Source organism: Equus asinus, chromosome 3 (genome assembly GCF_041296235.1).
Source record: "Equus asinus isolate D_3611 breed Donkey chromosome 3, EquAss-T2T_v2, whole genome shotgun sequence".
In the NCBI taxonomy this organism is placed as follows: Eukaryota; Metazoa; Chordata; class Mammalia; order Perissodactyla; family Equidae; genus Equus; species Equus asinus.
In genome coordinates, this window is record NC_091792.1 from 60,747,362 (window position 1) to 60,769,482 (window position 22,121).

At 45.7% G+C, this 22,121-nt stretch overlaps 1 protein-coding gene across 7 annotated transcripts in view; it reads right to left on the reverse strand.

The window, feature by feature from the left end:
• Positions 1–22,121, reverse strand: part of GATA4 (GATA binding protein 4) — an 80,717-nt gene that overhangs the window by 32,472 nt on the left and 26,124 nt on the right. For 5 of the 7 annotated variants that reach the window (XM_044766927.2, XM_070505085.1, XM_044766930.2 and 2 more), the window contains one exon: positions 17,604–18,686. In XM_044766927.2, the coding sequence (XP_044622862.1) occupies positions 17,604–18,219 (616 nt within the window). In that variant the 5' untranslated portion in view covers positions 18,220–18,686. Of the gene's footprint in view, positions 1–17,603; positions 18,687–19,621; positions 19,720–22,121 lie in introns of all 7 variants that reach the window. The other 2 variants (XM_070505086.1, XM_044766928.2) reach the window with 2 other exon arrangements.

Genomic DNA, 22,121 nt, shown 5'->3' on the forward strand with positions numbered 1-22,121 from the left:
GGAATATAAGCAAAAGTTCTGAAAATGACCAAAAAAAATCCAGCTAATGGGCTCTGCCTTCACCAGGAACAGCTGGTTGGATGGTCCATTTGGCCAGCTCTCCCCTTCCCAGCAGATGCGTCCTCTTCGTTCTTCTCCCCACACTGCCCCTTCTGCTTTGTCCTGAGGAAAGGGTCCCCTTTATTAATGCCATTCCTGGAGATGTGTTTACACAGGGCAGGAAACTTAATATCAACATTCCCCACAGGAGAGTGTCTTGTCACTTCTGTGAAGCACTTCAGGCAGGCAGAGACCAGCCTCCCAAATCAACAGGCACTTAGGCCCTTTAAACAGAGTCTGACAGGAGAGTTTGTTTCTACAGAGAATCTTTGAGTCCCTGGGCCCGTTTGTTATGATGAGGTTGAGAGGCAGTTACCACATATACAAAACTCTCCCTGGTGCCCCAAGAGGCTCTCTAAGAAAGATCTCGGGGAATCTAGTCAAAGTAAGGAAGAGGGAAAACAGTGGTGTTAGGCACTCAACAGGTGGGAAATGACAGACCTGATGAGCGAACTTCTACAAGTCTCTATAAACTGGCAGGGACAGACTGTAATACAACTGGCTCCAGGCCCAGACACTGACAGAATGTGAAGACCTCGGGGGAACTTAAGAAGCCCATGGGGGTACCATCAGGGCCTAGGAGAGCACCATAGGATCAAGGAACGAGCCCTTGCAAATGCGAAACATGGAGGGCACCTGACATCCGTTTTTTTGGCTTCCTTGCTTGGCTCCTCTTGCCCACCATCTGTTACCCTGCACTGGCCCACTCTCCCCTCCCACTTTCCTTAGAGGCCAGCTCTGCAGAGCTCCTCTGCCTCTGTCACTCTCCCCACCACCCTGGGGCCTGTCTCTCTCCTGTCCTCAAGGCTTCAAACAGAGATGATCCCACAGACTCCAGCCCATACCACCTGCCTCCTGGACATCTCCACCTGCAAGTCCCTCCCCCATGCCTCAGACCCACTGTGTCCAAAATGTTGGTCTCACCCGAATATGCTCTGTTTCCTTATTACCTTTGAGAATACACCACTGGAGTTTTCTACGTTCTCTCTCCTCCTGGCCTTCTAGATCTGGGCTGCCTTTGCATGATTCTTACAGCTCCTCAATCTCCCAGTTCACGCCCCACAAAGTCCCTCTCTCTATAAATTATTGATCATGGATGGGGACATGCTCGTCCCTGGACTTCTGAGTTTTGGGTTCCTTTTACAAGGACGGATCCTCTCCTCCCTGTCAATGTCTCAGTAGGGCCAGACTGCAGGTATGAACATGTGAGCCAAAGGGGCCATATACTTTATGATGAATTTCAGACTTTCTTTTTTCAGATAATGAACATTTATTTAGTATTTACCACGTACTTGTATCACAGACCCCAAAATGAATGAGGTATAATTCCTGCTGTGCAAGCACTTCCAGTCTTGTGGAACTATAATCCAAATAAAAGGCTAACATGATAAATTACACTGAGAACACTGGCTGTGTAGGATTCCTGGGAATTCTGCCTGGAGACATGTCAAAGGCTGCAGAGACAAGCTCACAGAGAGATTCCGATGAGAGATCTCACCCCAGCTTTTGTGCTTTCAAGACAAGATGCACCTTCTGCTCCCTCTTTGCTCCCGAGAGGCAGTGTGAACCTGTATTCTTTGATTCTTCCTCTTTTTGCTTCTAGTTTTTCCAGAGCAAGATCAGTGAGAACAAGAGACAAAAGTCATCTGCATAAAAGCCACCATAGAATTATTAGGGTGAAAAGAAAAAAATGAGACCATCAGGTACCAGACGGATTGCCAAGGCGCTGAGTAAGAATGGCTAACATCGTGAAGCACATCCTGTGTGCCAGAGTTCCAGTATCCATGCTCTTCAGTACCATGATGGACAAAAGCAAGGCTGTCCCTCTAGAGTCAAGAGCTAGGTGCAGAAGCTCCAATTATCCTGGCCCTCAACAAAAACCAAGACTCACCGAGCCTAAGCGGTAAAACACGACGGACTGTCTAGATATACAGTAGAATTTACTCTTCTCTCCATAGGAGAGCAGTCAAATAAGAGCCTCCATTCTTGCACAGTGCCCTTCTTCGAAGTGCCATTTATTTCCCAGGCTGTCCCAGCAGCCACAAGGCTGCCAGGCAGGAGGGGGAAATGATTAATCAGATTATCCAGCCCTCGGGCAAGACAGGAGGCTTAAATGGGAATGTGGGGTGAGAAATTCTACTCAACCATTCGATCAAGTCCATATTCAAAAAGTTCCTCCAGATTTTTCCAATCCAGCAAATTAAGCTGTGAAAAAATGGGTAAAAGTTCCTGATGGGTAGGGCTGGCCCCGTGGCCAAGTGGTTAAGTTCGCGCGCTCCACTGCAGGCAGCCCAGTGTTTCGTTAGTTCGAATCCTGGGCGCGGACATGGCACTGCTCATCAGACCACGCTGAGGCAGCGTCCCACATGCCACAACTAGAAGAACCCACAACGAAGAAGACACAACTATGTACCGGGGGGGCTTTGGGGAGAAAAAGGAAAAAATAAAATCTTAAAAAAAAAAAAAAAGTTCCTGATGCGTAAGTGGAATCCCACAGAAGTGAGGAAATGACATTGGCCCGGTCAACATAACTAGTCAGTGATGTGAAGCCTCAAATCCAGGATCCCTACCTTGATCCAGTGTCCCACTTGTTACTGCCTGTCTCCCTTTCCTTACCCCTACTCCCACCAGGAGGTCATCAGCTAAGCAGGAGGGCCTACACAGTGAAAGGAGTGACTCTCCATGACAACATGGACTCTCAAAAGAAATGAAGCAAATTCAAATGCCATCTCCGGGTGGGCAACTTCAGGATGACCCACCCCCAGCCCATGTAAACTGGTGGGGAGAGACGTGTGGAAGTTGTTTTACGCATACCTCCCACCGCTCCTTCTACTCAAACTGGCTTTAGGAGCTCAAGAGAAAGATAATGACCACTGTCTTTACCCATGCCCTTCCTTGGCCAGTTTGGCCTGGTGATTTCCCCTGGCTTTTCCTTCCATGTCATCTGCCATTATTCACTCATTATCCAGGCTAGAGAATGCCTCTGATAGCCTTTCAGTGAGCCGTTTTCTGTCTCCCTGCCAGCTAGCTACCTCCCTCACATACACACACACACATCTCTGTGTGTATGTATTTCCAATTTACTGAGTCAATCATGTTTGCCCTCTATTCATAAAGCCTCAAACGCCTCTGCCTGATTTTCAAGGCCCTCCATATCTAGCCCCAACTGTGTCAACCTTGCCAATTCCTAAAGGGGAACCAGGCTGCTGGAACTCTGGTAAAAGGTCTGAGACATGGGTGATGATGTCCAAGATGTGCAAGGTGGCCATCTAGGGTGGAGCACTGCATCAAGGGGCCAGAGGCAGAGAGTCTGCTGTGAGGAACTCAGCTCATGTAGTTGAAGAGCTGCCCAAGGCCAAGAGCTAGAAGCTCTGGAGGTAAACCCTAAGTCCAAAGGCAAGGAATGACCAAAACAAACAGACAAAACTGTTTTCAGTAACTGATTGTTAGTGAAAGTGTTGGTACTGTTTTTCTGAGACTCTCTGGATGTTATGGCATAAAGCAAACGAGGAATTACGTCAGGTTGTTGAGAATGGGTTTTTTGGTGTTGATGAAAAGATTTATAGATGTAGAAATGCATGAATGATGTAAACTGGTGCAGCTGCCGAGGAAAACAGTATGGTGGTTCCTCAAAACCACAAAAATTACCATATGATCCAGCACTTCCACTCCTGGGTGCAGACCCAAAAGAACTGAAATGAGAGATTCAAACAGATATTTGTACACCTCTGTACAAATAGCAGCATTTTCGCAATAGCCAAAAAGCAGAAGCAACCCAAGTGGCCATCCACAGATGAATGGATAAAACGTGGTCTATAGAGACAATAGAATATTATTCAGCCTTTAAAAGGATGAAAATTCTGACACGTGATCTAACATGGACGAACCTGGAGGACACTGTGCTAAGTGAAATAATCCAGACACAAAAAGACAACTACTGCACGATTCCACTTATATGAGGTAACTAGAGCAGTCAGATTCACAGAAACAGAAAGGAGAATGGGGGTTGCCAGGAGCCAGGGAGAGGGAATGGATACAGTTTCAGTCGAGAAAGATGAAAAAGTTCTGGAGAAGGATAGTAGTGATGGTTGGACAACAAGGTGGATGCACTTAATGCCACTGAACTGTACACTTAAAAATGATTAAAACGGTCAATTTTATGTCATGTATATTTTACCACAGTTTAAAAAAAAAGATGCATAAAGGGAAGTAAAAGCCTTTTAGCTCTAAATTTGAATTGGAAGTATTGTTCTCAACGCATATGTAATGATGTATTTTATCTTATCTCTGGGTGGGGTGGGGGAGGTATTTCCTAAGTCTCTATATTGAATGACTAATCCAATAGCAAAAAAGCACAACTAGCAGAGCTGGCTCTAAGAGTGGTGTGCAAATACCACTCCTCTCTAAAAGGAGCCAGGGCTTCTCGGAGAAATGGCCAAATCCAGATCTGGGAGGAGACAATGCATAAGAAGAGCCTGGAACATTTTGTAGTATGAAAAGCAGGAAAGGCTCACACTAAGATTTTTGTCAAAAGAATTCAGGCCAATTTGAACAAGTTCCCACTGGCAAGGATGGGACAATCTGAGCATCAACTAGGATAATAACTACATGGATTAAAACACATCATATATGTTTATATCTACGAGTTCTTAATGATACTTTAAAAATCTATTTCACTGGTAATCTTTGAAGGATGCTGGGGAACTAATTCATTATTTTGAACATTGAAAAGTAAAGTGAAAGAAGCAAGCATTTAACCTGCCTTTCCTATACAAACTGTATCTCAGGGTAACCAAATATTTGATAGACTGATTTTTTTTTTACTGTTACAGATGTATTCCAGCTAATAAATGAAGAAGGAATGAGAGCATTAAAATGTCACCATTTACAACCCTTAGTGAAACAAATAATGGATCTAGGCAATGGCCATCAATGGCTGCTGAGTGTGATCAAACCTATTTCTCTAAGCAATGATTTACATGGAAAACAGGACAGAGGAACATGTTAAATGTCATGAAGGGAATGCAATCAACAAAATCCAGGCTGTGGGAAACTCTACAAGAAAAACCTAGTTTCTTTAGCAAATGTATTGCAAGAAAAAGAAGAAACAGTGAGATGGGAACCTATAGATTAAAAGAAACTTAAGAGAGGTATCAACAGAGGATCTTATTCAGATCCTGATTTGAACAAACTGCTAAGGAAAATTAGACAAATGGGAAATCTGAACACGGAACGGATATTTAATGATATTAACCAGAGATGGTTAGTTTCTATCAGCGCAATACTGGTACTGGGGCTAGATTTTTTTTAAGTGTCCTTGTATCTTTTAGAGATACATACAGAAGTATTTATAGATGAAATGATAAATTGTCTGAAATTTCCTTCCAAATAACATAGCATGGGCCAGCCCTGTGGCCTAGTGGTTAAGTCCAGTGTGCTCCACTTCAGCGGCCCGGACCTGCACCGCTGTTCGCAGCCATGCCATGGTGGTGACCCACACACAAAACAGAGGAAGACTGGCAACAGATGTTAGCTCAGGGTGAGTCTTCAACAGGAAAAAAAAATAAAAATAAAAAATAAAATAACATAGTATGAGGGTAAGGAGGGATACGGATGTAATACAGCTGGTCATGAGTTGATATTTGTTGAAGCTGGGAGAAAAATAGCTACTCTCTACTTCTACAACGTGTTTGAAATTTAACATATTAAAAAACTTCTGTAAAAGACAATTAACTGAACTTAAAATCCTCATCTTCACCTCTAAACCTCCTGGGAGGTAGGTGCTCTGGCTAATCTATCCCATGGGGTCCAGTGATGCACACCTGCATAAACAGTATTTCCCACTGTATTTTATCTATATTCCTATTCAAGGCCACTCCTGGCACCTACCTCACCTTCAGAGACCATGCAAGAAGAGGGTAGCATTACAAAAGGTTCTGCCTCCTGGGTCAGATTAACCATGCCCCTCTTCCTTCCCAGGGCAGGGATCTGGTTGGGAACTAGAATGGGCCTGGATTTCGGCCCCTTCTGTCTGCCTCAGCCTGGACACAAACCACACAGCCACGCTGTGCCCTATGGCTAAAGCACATACACCTAACTCCTCCAAAATATCCTTGTGTAGCCTTTGGCTGGAGTCCTTTCTCTAACTGGGAATAGATGCAGAAATGCAGAGGGAAGGCAGCCATCACCTTACAAGAGTGAGGCAAAACCAAAACTAACAGCCACTGTTTTTAGCCTTTCTACTCCATAACCAAAGTGATATATCCAAAATGCCACTTGAATCCTGCCCCTCCATGTTCTACTTCCACGTCTTTTCTCACCAAGGCCAAGTCTGAACTCTTCAGATGCTTCTGCTTGCTCTCCAGCCTGATGTCCTCCCACCTACACTGCAGAATAGCCAGACTCAAGAGATGTCCTCAGCCTATCATGTCCTTCCCCCCATGCAGCAAACTCCTAATCAGCGTTTAGGAGTCCCTTCCCCAGGAAGCCTGGTCTGAACTTGTGGTGACAAGGCCAGTTTAAGCATTCTAAGGGCTCCTGTGGAACCCAGATTTACCCTGCTATAGCCCTCCACACACTGCTGAGACTGCACATCCACTTTTTATCTCCCCTTACCTGCTGGGATACAGAGACCATCTCATTCATTTCTCTCTCTTTTTTTTTTATTTGAGGAAGACTAGCCCTGAGCTAACATCTGCTGCCAATCCTCCTCTTTTTGCTGAGGAAGACTGGCCCTGAGCTAACATCCATGCCCATCTTCGTCTATTTTGTATGTGGGATGCTGCCACAGCATGGCTTGGTAACCGGTGTGTAGCTTCGTGCCCATGATCTGATCCGGTAAACTCCAGGTGCCAAAACGGATGGTGCGAACTTAACCACTATGCCACCGGGCTGGCCCTGGTCATTTCTAATCTCCAGAGCCTGGCAAGTGCCCAGTTCACAGGAAGCAGACAAAAACATTTGTTGGCTGGTTGACTGATGAAGTAAATGATGTGTCTGGTACTGGTGTTTGTAACGGAGCTCTAACCTCTAAGGATTCCCACAGCCTCCTAGAACCACAGACACTGAATGGGCTTAGTAATAACAGAAAAGCAAAACCAAAGGAACAATAAACTGAGACCAACAATAAACTGAAGTCACATAACTCATGGTTTCCCAAAGTTGTTTTTATATTTTAGTAAAGTATTTTATTATGTGTAAGAAATAAAATTAGCCCATCAAACACAAGATTTCACAGATACTGTTGCTCAAAATGAGTCAGGTAGCCATGGAAACCTACTTTACACAGACTGCATGACTTGAGTTTGATGCTCAAGGAAGCTCATGAAGGTCTCATGTTACTATGGTAGCTTTGGTATGAGGAAAGACAAAGCCAACATGAACGATTCCCACGGGGGATGCCATAAGACCCTGGATTTTAAATATCTCAAAGGGCCCTAGGGTAGCCCTTTTCACCATTTCTGTGCCTGGCCTGACTTCTTAACCTTACAAATGCAGATGCCCAAGCTAAGAGAGGCATATAAGTTGTCCAAAGTTACACAGCAGGAAAAGGAGAGCACAGGACAGCATCCCAGGGACCCTCAGTGCCAGACCAATGTGTTTCCACCTCACTGATCTCCCCTTCTAAAAAGCGGGTTGAAAGCTACTACTCACATTTCCCAGCAAACCGGAGGCTCACAAATCAACAGATCCTACAATGGGTCACTTCATTTCAAGGGGGCAACCATTTATAACTTATAAATATGCTCTAGCTTTTTTTTTCTTTAAAGATTAGCACCTGAGCTAACAACTGTTGCCAATCTTTTTTTTTTTCCTGCTTTTTCTCACCAAATCCCCCCAGTACATAGTTGTATATTTTAATTGTGGGTCCTTCTAGTTGTGGCATGTGGGATGCCGCCTCAGCATGGCCTGACAAGCAGTGCCATGTCCACGCCCAGGATCTGAACCAGCAAAAGCCTGGGCCACCAAAGCAGAGCGTGTGAACTTAACCACTAAGCCATGGGGCCAGGCCCCTGCTCCAGCTTTAAATTGGCTATACATAATATACTATCAGAGTGGAAAACTGTTTTGACACACAACTCTCCCATTTGATTGGCTATTTATTATTGGCAGTTCTTTCAGTCAATTTCCCATTTTTGCTCTCTTTAAGGGATCCATCTTCAGAAGCCAGTCTGGGTCACCAATCTTATAAGAATTTTCTTCATTGCAGAAATAACTAAACGGTAACTTTTATGACTGTTTACATATATAGAAGTACACATGCCTGTATATGTATGGTAACTAAAAGGTAAACGATTAATGCCTAACAGTGGTTATCTTTGGATGGTAAGATTATCAGCTAGTTGTGCATTGGTTTAAACGAGTTTTTCATTTTTCCATATTAAACACAAATTGTTTAATACAGAAGGGATAATTAAGTTTTACCAATACTATTTGGAAGACAAATACTGTTTGTTTTTCTGAAGCCATCTTTGACCTGGAAAACATTTCCTCTTTTCAAATAAGCAGTATTTTCCTAGTAAGTGTGCACTCCGTGAGAACCACATTCTTTATTTAGGGTCAAGTTAAGTTCTCTCTATATGCTAGGGAAAGGTTTTATTTGTTGTTTGTTTTTCCCCAGCCGACTCAATTTTGAGGGGTAACTGGTATTATTGCCTCTCTTTACCTGGTTTGATTTATGATCTTGGAAGTCAGGTCATTCTTTGCTAGGTCGAAGAAAGAGAGAAAAAAAAAGGTTTCCCCACCTAATACCTGATAAAATATCTGAAAAGGTCATTGCAGACCTTGACAGAAACACATACAATTTCAACCCAAACTGATAAAACAACAACTAGAAAACTTTTATCAGAAGAAAATGTAACTTGCCATTTCCCAGCTCAATTGACTGCACTTTTTTTTATCTGAAAGGACAGACATCATAAGATAGGAAAAGCTGTAGATAAGAAACCAAATTGAGTTGTCTTGAATCAGATCCGATTGTCTGCCCCTGGTTCAGGCTCCCACACCTGCTCTGAATGGGTCAATGAGAGTCTCTTGGCATGGTCCCTGAGGGGTTTAGAAACATTGCAAAAGTGGTGAACTTTGAGACTCCAGCGTTTATTCTGTGATTATAATTAACCTGCTCACCAGTTGCTATTGATCAATTCTGAATGGAGGTGATAAAGTTTGACTGGGTTTCTAGAAGTAGAAATGGAGATTTAAACTGGGAAGAAAAAAGGAAGATTAAAAAAGTAAGGACTGAATTCAATTTTAAGAAGCAAAAATGAATCTGTGATTGGGGAATCCCAAAGCCTATGGCTTGATAATCCTCAAAACTTCCTACTAAATTCCGTTGGTAACTCCTTGATTTCTCATCCTCCAAAATAAAGTCTATCTGTGACTATTCAACATAGAATGAAAGACAGCCTCCCATTCCACTTGCAGAGGCTTTTCAATGACTTTAAACATGGGGAATGGCTTACCTGTCTGGATTATATTCCTCCTTTGGGGGAAAAAAGATATTTAAAGACACAAAGGCAATTTTGGGGCTCCTGCAAAATGCTGAAGGCCAGAAAATCAAATTCCCTTCATTCAGATAAGCAGCTTGAATATCCTGGCTCAATTCTGATTACAGAGCAGTAATAGATAAAACCATAGGCCTCCTGCCAGAAACAAAAAAGCTTCCACTGCTGGCTTCTGTGTTCAGCTCAGACCAATTCTATGGGGCTCTTCCAACCTGGAGTTTTATTCACTGTCTTGAACCATGCCCCTATTCTCATCTTCATTAAAAACATAATTACTGTGCTTTTCTCCTCTCCTTTCTCTGCTCATACCACAAAAACACTGAATCTTCAGAGAAAAGGGAATACAGAGAAGATGGTTGTAGTTTTCTTTCAGGAAAGGGATTTTTGAGAAAGCCATATGATTTACTCTTCTTATGCAGCCAACAGTCCCCCCTGAGTAAGGAGAATCCTCTGGTTTGAAGGGTCTGAATTCTGGAAAATCTCTCTTTAATTCTCTGAATCACCAGAATCAGAATCAGGAGGCTGAAAAGGAAGTTTGTACAAGGCAGAGATTCCTAACATTGCACTCCCCAATTGCAGGTTCTGCAGTATCAGAAGAAGATGGAAGGTTACTCGGGTAGACATTGCACCTGGAGAGACATTGGTGGAAAGCAGGAAAACACAAAAGAGAAACTACGTTGGGGAGAGGGAGCAGGTGGTGAGCCAAGTAACAGACTATCCTAAAGTGTGAGTCCTTCAACCACCATGCACCTACCGGTTCTGAAGCGTAAGTGCTCTTATCTCCAACTTGGCAAATGCAAAGTGTGGTAAATGGAGGAAAAGCATGGTCCTGGAGGTTGGACTTACCTGGGATCTAAGCCATAGCTGTTATTTACCACCAGTGGGAACTCGAGCAAATTACTTAATCTTTCTGAGCATCGGTTTCCTCTCCTGTGAAATGGAGATCATAATATCTACCTCTCCAGAAGGACTTAAAAGTCTGTGTCACCTGACAACTTCCTCAAGGGTCAGCCCTTCATAAAGGATCCAACTTACTATATATAAGTTGCATATGTATAGTGCAAGATACAGGCATATACATATTGCAAGATACAGGCTACTATTCCGAAAGGGTTGTTAGTTAGTTTCCAAACATTAATGTACCCAAACTTGTAAATTTATTTTGTATAAATTAAAACAGAGATCAGAGGTAATTCCTATTAAAACCAAACTCATATTATCTTCACTACCGTCTGTAGAAGGAGACAAAGAAGCAGCTCTATAGAGAGCCAACACAATGTTTAAATAATCCTTCATGGAGTGTGTTACATGAGACCATGTCAGGGACCACAGAAGGTCAATATTACACAGTGATACCCATTCCCAATCCACGAGAGCCTTATCACCTGCAACTTATTAGGGACGTGCAGGCCAAAGAAATCACCAGCAGACAAATACTTTCAGATGTCAAAAAGGCCCCTTCAAGTTCTTAAAGCAGCAGAATCCCAGGGCCGGCAAGAATTGCCCTCTTCTAGAGCTAGGCAACAGAAAAACCAGCAGTCCTTCCTCTTTTTTATGCAAACAGAAGCAGCAACATTTGCAACTGGCTTCGGCTCTAAATTCGGTACAACTCAATTGTCTTAAAAGGACAGCCTGAAAAACATTGGTTAAAAGATTTACCTGGCCCTGGAGGAAGGTAATTTGTTTTTCCAACACAATCCCATCACTGCCCTAGGTTAGTGGTTTTCCTGTGCTGGCCTCCATATAACCGGAGGAACGGTCACCTGTGTCTGTGCCCAGGAGGGGAGCTGAGGAAGACAAGCCAGTGTGGGGGTGGGGCATCTGATGATTGCTGACTGAGATCTGCTACCCATAGACAGTATTGAGAGTAGAATAAGGGTTTTTTGTCCCCTCAGGAAAGCAATCTCCTGTTGGATAAGCAAAAATCAAAAGCCAAATTCAATACACAAAAATTTATGTTTTAAAGTACTTTTCCTGTATATAGAACCCTGATGTAAAAAAAAGAGGGAAAGAGCCTTTCAGGAAGTTAATTCATAACTAATGTATGTCTCTTTAAAAACTTAATTGGCTTAAGTTTTTTTAAGTTGGTAATAATATTCATATGGTGCAAAAGCTTTCATCTGCGCACCCATGTTCACAGCAGCAGCATTCACAAGTCAAGAGGCAGAAACAACTCAAGTGTCTGTGATGGATAAATGCATAAACAAAATGTGGCATATATGTACAGTGGAATATTAATTAGCTTTAAAAAGGAAGGAAATCATATCACATGCTCCAACATGGACGAATCTCGAGGACATTATGCTGAGTGAAACAAGCCAGTCACAGGAGGACGAATACTGTATGACTCCACTTAGATGAGGTATCTAAAGTAGTTAAATTCATAGACAGAAAGATTGGTGGCTGGGGAAATGGGGAGTCGTTATTTCATGGGCATAAAGTTTCAGTTCAAGACGAAAAAGTTCTGAAAATTTGTTTCACAACAATGAATAGACAACACGACAGAACCGTACATTTAAAAATGGTTAAGACGGTAAAAAGTAAAATAAAACTTAACTTTAACCTCCCTGTATTTTAAATGTATTTTCTTCTTATTTAATGGATTAATAAAGGAGGGCAGAAATGACTATTAAAGATGGTTAAGATGGTAAAAAAATTCAAAAAGTTCCAAGGCATATAAGGCGAAAGTCGTTTTCCTAACCTATCCCTCACTTACCAACCCAGTTATCCTCCCCATGGGCAATCAATGTTACTAATGCCTTGTGAATATTTCCAGAGATAAATTATCTTCAAATGCACGTAATCTTTTCTTCTCTTTTTTATGCAAATATCGTGCTACACACATATCCTGCACTTATAAACGTCTTGGAGAAGACTCCATACCATTACATAATGAACTTCCTCATTTTTTATAGCCGCATGATATCCTATTGTTTGTATGTACCATAAGTATACAAACAGTCCCCTAATAATGAACATTTAGGTTATTTCCAATGTTTGCTATTACGAACAGTGCTGCAACTAACATGTGCCTGTAGATTTGTGGAATACATTCCTAGAAGTTAAATTTCTGGGTCAAGGGTATCTACTTTGTAATTTGTCAGATATCACCAAGGGCTCTCCATAAAAGTTGCACCAATTTACATTCCCACCCACAGGTATCAGAGTTCCTGTTTCCCCATACCTCAGAGTATGTTTGTTTTCTTAGCTCATTTAAGTGAAAAAAAAGAAAAAAAAAAAAGAAAAAAAATGGGGAGGGATACAGAATAAAGTGTTATCTTAAAACTGTCTCCTGTGCATCATTCCACCTGAGAATGTTCCTGGCAAACGTAGCCTGACCTTTTGATGGGATACAATTGGGCAGGTGACAGATCTCACTAGAAGTAGTGACACACCCCTGGCTACCCCTCCCCCACCACCTTCCCCATTTAATTGGTTCTCAACCTAGCACCACAGACCATCCTGAGCTCTCACTGACCTGCCCAGGGTGGTAACCGGAAAATTAAACAACTTTGGTTTTGTCAAAGACTGACAAATCAATCTCTAGCCAAACAAGCTACTTCAGAGTTGATCTCACAAAGTTCCCTACAGAAATGAACCAGCTCTGAAAGCAAGTGGGTTCATTGATAATAAGTCCCCGAAAGATCCAGAGAACACTTCCGAGTTTTCCATCCACCTAACAAACTCTTAGGACGCCCAGAATGAAGCAAAGCTTTTGAAGAAACCATTTGGGGTAACACTGAGTGATGTATATCTATTTTATTGTTATTTTTTTAATCGACCCTTAAAGTGATTCAAGATTTCTGAGAGCCTTCGAAAATATAATTGCTTGTTTCCCTATTACACAAAAGAATTGTTATTCCCTAATAAAATACATTTTCATAGCTTTTCCAGTAACATCTGCCACGATGCTATTTCCTTCAAGGCACATTTACATATAATATCCATTGTCTCCTTTTCAGCCTTAAGTGTTTATAAGCATTAACTGGTACACAAATCAACTTTATTGTGGAGTAATGTACATACAATAAAATACTCCCATTTTCATTGTACATTTCCATGAGTTTTGACAAATCAATATACCTGTGTAACCACCACGACTGGGATCTTTAAGAGGAGACAGCTGTATTATCCTGCTATGGCTATTTCATATGCACACAAACATGGGCCCTCACCCTCAAAATGCAAGAATTCCCTGCACAGCTCCACTGGCAGATGCCAATACAGTCTCTCCTTACGTGCTTTCAGTGTCAGGGGTTTATTACTAAGACAAGCCATATTCCATGTTCCATTCCAACAGCTACAATCACGTGTGAGAAAGTATTCTTCTCAAACCTAATACCTGCTCACCTGGAGCAACACAAAGTTAAAAGGCCACAGACTTCCGCCTTTTAGATATTTGTACACGTCACTCTCTCCCTCTCTTATCCACCCTGTGACTTCTCCAACGTAAACAGCTCTGGCAGTTTCCCAAGGTTCCCAGAGCCCTCTGCCTCTCTGCTCACTGTTGCCCGAGGCTCTCAACTGGCCTCGGAAGCAGGCATGGTGTGTGGTTTGACCTGGGCAGAGGATGGCAGCAACTGCCTCCCAGATCTCCACCCAAATGTTTGCTGAGTGCCCAGCATGGGCCAGGCACATATATATCAGTAAGAGTCTTTACCTGCCCTCAGTAAGGTCACATTAATTCCATTAATGCAGCCTAATTAACAATTACAACAGTTGTTTCAGGGTCGTGACTCATATTGAATTCGGAATGAATTAAAGTTCATATATATTGCAGTCAAGGCAGAATAACCCCTTCCAACCTAAGTACAAGGCTTTCCAGAGGCCCCTGTTAGTAAATTTTATTACTTTGATTTTTGCCTTATTCCAATAACCAACATAAGAACTCTGGCAAGATTTTAACTACCGTTAAGACTAAGGCAGTTAATACTTCATAGAAAAATAAAGGCGTTCTCTTATTTCTCCTCGTTGAAAGTAAAAACAGTTTCTGAGTGAAGAGTGAGTTAGTCTGTGTGGTTTTACCTATGGTGATAAAAATATTATTTAAACAAAAGCCAAGCTGTGTGATACTATTTCATAGAACTACACAGTGTGATAGTAAACGAGGGCGTAACTTTTTCTTTTTTTAAAAATTGCAGCTACTTTTCCTGGCAAACTCCTACTCACCCTTCAGGACCAAATGCAGATGGCACCAATTAGGAGAAAGCTTCCCGCTTCTCAGACAGAGGAAGACCCATCTCTGTCTTCTTCCTTTTGTCTCAGTTCATCACTGTAGCACGCTGCTGGGTCATTTACCCATTTTCACGTCTGTTTAGGGTGACCAAACGTCCCTATTTTGGGGGGAACTGTCCTAGGTTTAGCAGTAAAAATCCTAAAGCCTGGAAAACCCCTCAGTCCTGAGCAAATCAAAAAAACTGTTTACATGACAGTGACTGTTTAATAAAATAGCCGTCACTTATGAAAGGTCAAAGCCAAGTACTTCACATACATTACCTCATTCTTATAATTTAAGACAGAACTAAAAGTAGTTATGATACCCCGTTTTACAGAAAAAGAGAGGAGACCGAGAAAGGTAAAGAACTTGCCCAAGATCACAGAGGCACCTGGAATTGAATCTAGGCTGGCTGAGTCACCTTAGGGCCCGGTGGCAACTCCCCATAGCAAGCTCTTGATAAATATCATAGAATCAGAAATCATTTACAGCATCCTTCTGTCACTCAGCGGCGGCTAATATGCCGGTGCTGGTCCTCCATAAAGCTACCAGGCACTTACAGGAGGGTTCACGTGATGGGAGGAACACATAAAGGCATATTGACATGCACTGCTTTTAACTTCTTGCATGTCAGTGCCACCTGAGAACATGCTGATGATGGGAATGCCAATAAATTCAACATCTCATGTTCCCTCACAAAGATAACACGGACCCTATCATGACTTGACCATTTAAAACACTTGACTACATGCAGAAGAGCAAGTCCAACTGCTGGGCCAGGTCCAAACGCTGTCTTCAGGTGGGTCTTCCCCAACTGGTGGGAGACAGCTCAGAGTGCCTGAAAGGCCACAATTCTTGGCAAAGAGGTGCCCCTTGGAGGTCAGCTTGCCTTTTGCTGACACTGGAATTTGCAAAACATTATTTCAGCGCCATCCTGCCGTGGTATGAGTTACATTTGAGAATCTAAACACTCACGGTGTGCACTCGCACAGTATCTTTTTTTTTTTTACCTAGTTGTAACTGTAACTCTGATGACCAAAAGGTATCCTCCATCTTTGAATTTTGAACTTCTCTTTTTTCCCCTAACCAAACATCGAATTCTCAACTCCAGAATTGCAGGGGTTACGAAGCAACCTCTCCACCCCCAAGTGAAAAGGAGTGGAACTATGGGGACCATTCCTCCCTATTTTAAATCAGAAGTTCTAGAGAGAACTCAAGGGAGTTCTAAGACTGCGAGGCCAAAGCGATCCCCCCACCCAACACGCCCCCTCGAGCAGCCATTGTATGGAGATGCAGCACGCGCGCTATCTCGCGCAGGTCCTCCCACAGGCTCCAGAGCCGGTTGCCCCTCCTGCCCTGGGGGGTGCCGTCTGGCTCCCCCGTGATGGGCAGAGGGAAACTACGAGCCACAGACCCAGCCCGGCGCCACTTCCACGGTTAATCAGTTTACCTGGGATGTGTATTTGGCCCGAACCCCCTGGGGACCTCCCCTGGCCACCCAGGGTCAGAGGATAATTTAAAAGCTCTTCAAAGCCCGGACCCTTCTGGAAACCAGCCCAAGACTGGAAACCTGAGAGGGATGGGCTCTACTCTTCAAAGTGAGAACAAATGCGAAAGGATTTAGCACTTAGTAGGTAGTCAATAAATGTTAACTTTGTTTCTCAAGTCTGGACTTCCCCTCCCCCACAAAAGTCATCTCCATCCTCACTCGATCCCATCCCTTCACGAAATTCCACAAGACCAGAGGTCGTTTGCATTTTGAACTAGTAGTGGCTGTTTCCCTTTCTCTCGGAGCCCAGAGCGCCGAGGCTCTTTTTCATATTTCACTTTGTTCGTCTGTAAATCGGGCGACGGCGGCACACGTTTGCGGTCCTCTCCAGGTCTGACATTCAGAGGAAATACTAAATTGTGCCCATCATGATTGTTATTTCTAACCCCAGCCCTCGGGACAAGAGGAGACAACACGTGGATGCTACAGAAAGGCTCCATCAAGTCAGGCATTATAAAGAAGCCCCTCTGGGCTTCCTGTGTTCCCGGACACCGATGGGCGCGCGCTTGCAACGCACCCCTGGGCACATCTGCCCCGGCAGACCAGCATCACTGCACCACACGCTCTGGCCCCAGCCACCCACGAGGTGCCGGCCCCAGTTCAACCCATCGGACCCTCCTTTGTTCCCGGTGTGAAATCCCCGACAGAAAAAATCATCTGGCACCCCACCCCCCACCCCGGGATCCTCCAACTGGGCCACCAAATGGCCCAGACCTTGGGTCCAAGCCAAAGTAATCAGTTCCCTGCGGAGGGCTCTCAGGGAGGGCCGGGAGGAAATGGGAGCAGAAACCCAGAGACCGCCAGCGCTCTCCGCCGAGGGCACCCGGGGCTGCTGCTCCGGCTCCCCAGTGAGCCCGTCGGACCCCGCAGTCACCTCCAGATGGGCCCGTCCGGCGCACGGTGGGCCGGGCACACCCGGTGTCGGGCCGCGCGGAGAACGCACTCAGACAGACACCCTGCAGTCTTCTCTCTCTTTCAGAAAAGGATCTAGAGGGCAGGTCCCAGCTCATTTAACCGAATCTGGCCTCCGTGGGGCTGTGACCTTCACCGCCACCATCACCCAGAGCCACCAGCTTCTGTCTTCCAGTTTCCCTTCCTTGGAAACTCACGCAGATCCCGCTCCCCGCGCCCCCACCCCCGCACACATACTTGTGAAAAATTAAATGCCCCAAACAGGTCTTCGGACAGCCTCTGTTCCAGTCCCCAACCGGCCCCGGTCCTCGCGCTCAGTACTCACCGAGATTGGGGTGTCGGGCGGCGGGGTTGGCCCGGCCGGGCAGGCTGTGGAGGACCGGGCTGTCGAAGGGACCGGCGGAGGCGGCGGCGGCCGCGGCCCAGGACGCGCCCACGTCGGCCATGTAGGCCGGGTAGGGGCTGGAGTAGGAGCCCGCGAAGCCGGCCCGCCCGTACTGCTCGCGGCCGGCGAGGCCCGTGCCCGCCGCCCCGCCGCCACTGCTGTAGGCCGCGGCTTCCCGGGCCGCGGCGGCGGCGGCGGCAGCTGCCAGGGACCCGGTGGTTCCCGGGAAGGAGAAGCGCGGCGACACGGGCGGCGGGGTGTAGGCAGCTCCCTCGGCTCCCGCCTGGCTCCAGCCCGGGCTGCCCTGCTGGGTCCCGGGCCCGGCACCCGACGGGGCCGCACCCGAGCTGCCGCCCGAGGCGGCTCCGGACGCGGCGGCCCCGCCTCCGCCCTGGAGGTAGGAGAGGCCCAGCACCGAGGAGGGCACCCGCGGCGTGGGCACGTAGACCGGCGAGGAGGCCGCGCCCGCGCCGTGCATGAAGGCGCCCGCGCCGCCCGCCTCGTAGGCCCCGGGCGGGGGGCCGTGGTTGGCGGCCATGGCCAGGCTCTGGTACATCGCCCCTGCGAGCTCTCAGCTTCCGAGTCCTCTCGCTCACTTGCGGGGCAAGGAGCAAAGCGGGAAGAGAAAATAACAACAACAACAATAATAATGTACAGCTGAGGGGCTGTCACAAAAAACGAAGATCAAAAACCAAAGGTAGAAAAACAAATCCCTTGAAAATATATACGCATGAAATCCAGCATTGAGCAAAGACTCTAGGCTCTTGTGTACTCAGGAAAATCCCAGACTGAATTTTCGGTTGTTCCCAGAGGTGGTGGCGGAGGGGCCGTGTCCACCCCAGGGCCCGGAGGTCCCGAGCGCGCACGAGTGGCAGCAGACGCGCGTGGTGCCCGTGGGTCCCACCGGGGCGACCGGGGCGCGCCGTCTTCAGGCCCCGCGCGGCCTCGGGCGCAGGGGGCGGCGCGCTGGCTCCAGTGCCCAGGGCCGGGCCGGCTCCTTTGCTCCTCGCTGCAGCCGCGGTCCTAAAGGAGGAACGACAAAACGGGAGAGAGGTTCATCCCGAGCTTTCAGAGCCCGCTTTCCCTACGCTTGGTTTCTCCCGAACTGCAAAGGAAATCGCCACTCCCGGGGCCCGGCCTCGGAGGCCAAGCGGCTCCACGGGAAGCTGCGCTCTTTGTTTTGCGGGGGCCGTGGGGTCTGGCTGGCGGCGGGAAGCCTCGCAGACGGGCGCACAGAGACATGGGGCTCCCGGTTATTGGACATGTAATTATTGGTTGTGATCTAGGTCAATTTTTTGTATTGCTTGTCAGGAAGCACTTTAATTTTGCCTTATTTTTCAAGCATATTCTTGTCACGGTATTTCCCAAGTCCATGGGTTTCGCGTTTCCATGGAGTGCCTGGGACTCAAGAAATCTTGCTCATCTCATCTGTTCCCTCACCCATCCCCAACGGTTCCTTCCATGAAAGAACTTTAGATTGCCCATGGAAGACGACGACAAACTTTATAAAAACCAGCACCTTTACATTTCTGTTTGTAGTCTTTTTTTTTTTTTTTAAACTAGAGGTAGACTTTAAATGTTTATAAATGAGCATGGTCTGCTAAATCTCAGTGAAAAGAATTGTGGTATCTCTTAACCATACACTATACCATGGGGATGTCCAATCAGACGAGATATACGTTTCTTGTAAATAGTTGTATTTTAGAGATTTTGCAGATTGGATATTAAGACTGGAAAAGTGGGAGGAATGTACAAGGTCACTTTGCAGAACTACTGCTGGACCATTCCAACTCATGGAATGGGTTTGTCATTTAGAATCAGTGGTCCATCCAGGTATGGAATTGACACCAGTGAGGCTGTTCGGGGAAAGACCCATTTGCAGGACTTGATTATATCCTTGCATCCTGTTTTGATTTTATCAGGCAATTTTTCTGATAAAATAAGTGCAGCACAAGCACCTGCTCTGTTCCAGATCCTCTTCTCCACAACTCCACTAAGGAAACGGGTCTCTTCTCATTTTTACAAGAGGGAACTGAAGCATTGGAAAGTTCTGAAACTTAGATAAGGACAATTAATGGGGGTGGGGGGACGGGATGCATAGAGCTCTAGGGGTTTGAGGCTGTCCACCACACTCCCACTTTTCTCCTTAAGCAGCAGCAGCTCCTCCTAATAGTGGTTTATTTTTCATTGCAGTAGTAGACTTAGAAGAGTACTAACTGAACTACATACTAAATCCAGGCTCCGCCACTTAGTCAATGAATGACTTTAGACACAATACTTACCCTCTCTGTGCCTCAGTTCCCTCACTTGCAAAAATGCAAATATTAAAGGTATCTCTTCTATAGAATCATCGTGAGGATTATAAATTAATATATGTAACGCACTTATAACAAGGTCTTATAAAACTGGTACAACAGGCACAAGGAAAGTTCTACATAATTCTTGGCTATTATTATTACAGATTTCTAAGAAAGTTCCTCAGATGTAATATGTACTATAATAAATGGTCATCTTTATTATTGTAAAAAATTCTGGAAATGGACTCTCTAATACACACTATTTAATGCTTTTAACCATTTTTGCAACATCACTAGTAATAATAATGGAATAGCAATATATTATACAGTCACATGTTAACTCCTAACTGGTTTACTATTTACTTTCAAAACTACACAATAAATTATTGGTTTGGTGGACATTTCCGTCCAGTAAGAAGTTTGGTTAAAGGGTGGGTACGAAAAATTTGACCTGGTATCACTAACTTCCCCTTTGAAAGTGAAGGCAAAATATTAATACCTTATAGGAATCTCTGGGCTTCGATAAGTAAATACATAGGCTTACCTTAATAAAATATTCAGTATTTAATTTTTAAATCTGTAATACTCAACTTCTGCAGTTCTAAAAGATAATGTCATAAGTTTTTTTTCACACATAATTGCAGGAAAGGAAGATTTATAATTTTGAAATACAACTTCCAGTATACATACAGATGCTAATTTACAAGCTTTAAAATGTAAAACTCTAACAATGCCATAAACCAAACATTTGTCTTTATTACATTCTCTGCCTTTTAAATGGCTGATACATTACCTCAGAGTTGGATTACTGAACAATAGAAGGTGGAGAAAATACCCCTCTGCACCATTCTGGGAAGACAAGAAATTAACTATTCTCTTAAAGTGACTCTTGCTTGTTTCTGTAATCGAGCCTCGGTGCAGGCGTCCGCGGGCAGCAAGAATGGCCCAAGAGGTGTGGCCTCGCCAGGGGGCCCAGGCCTGCACCCCCGTTTTGCCTGGCCTCTTGATCACTCATCCCAGTTCACCCTAAATTCACAGGCCAGACAGGAAATGCTTTCTCCCTTCGTGATTTAGCCCACAGCCTGTTTCCGATCTTTTTTCTGAGAGCGGAGGACCGAGAGCACCCTAACGTTCGAGGCCATTTACAGGTCACTCCGGCCCTTGGGCTCAGCTCGCGCCTCCGCTCTCGGCCTGCTGCGCAGAAACCTATCATACACTAGCCGGTGACAATGGAGCTGGCCGCTGCCGGGGACCAGGAGACTCAGAAGTGTGGGAGACATCACCCGGTCACCTCAGTGAAACCTTTCTCTCTTTAGAAGCCTGAAACCTGCTCTTGACTGCCCGTTCCTTTTCAGAGAAACACAGGAAATGCTTCCCCAACCTTCCTGGCAGCCCCAGCCGCGCTGCCCCAACTCCCACCGGCCACGGGTCCCTCACCACCCTCCTCCCCCAACCGAAAAACCCCTCATTCCCTCAACCTGGTGGCAGTTCACCACCTGGGCATCCTCCTCTCCCCTGGGTGATCCCCCAGCCCAAAGCCAAGCGCCATAACATCGTGGACCCGGGCAGCTAACCGTGGCCCGTGGCGGCACGTCACTGCTCTCCGCCGTGGTTCCGGCCCCTAGCTACTTTCCCCCAGAAGCAGCGAGGGCCGGTGCACCTCCGTGAGGGGCGTTTAGCTCCCTGGATCCCAGTCAGGAAGGCGAGGAGGCTGGCCAGAAGGGCATAAAAAGTCCGGGCGCTCAGCAGCCGTTCCCGACTTCGGAGCGCCTCCCTGGGGCCCGAGGCCCAATTGCGCTGCCTCCCACCGCCACTCTGCGTCCCCGGAGTCGCCGACGGGAGACATTCCCCCGTCTGAGCCGCTCAGTGCTCGAGCTGCTGTGCGGCCTGTCCCGGGTCAGTTGGCCAGGGCGATTTCGCACGGCCATCACCACCACCCAGGCCCTGGCTTGCGAAGTGCAAACAAGGGCTGGAGAATCTGCACACGGGGATAAGAGGGTATTAAAAACGTTCAAGTTCACGCAAAATTCAGAAGCCAAAAGCACTTCGAATATCCCTCTCTGCTTCCCCCCCAAATCTCACTTTGATTTAAAGAAGGTGCTAAGCTAAAGTTAAAAGTAGAGCCAGCTTTGGCCAATTTTGGGGAGGGGGGAGTGACCAA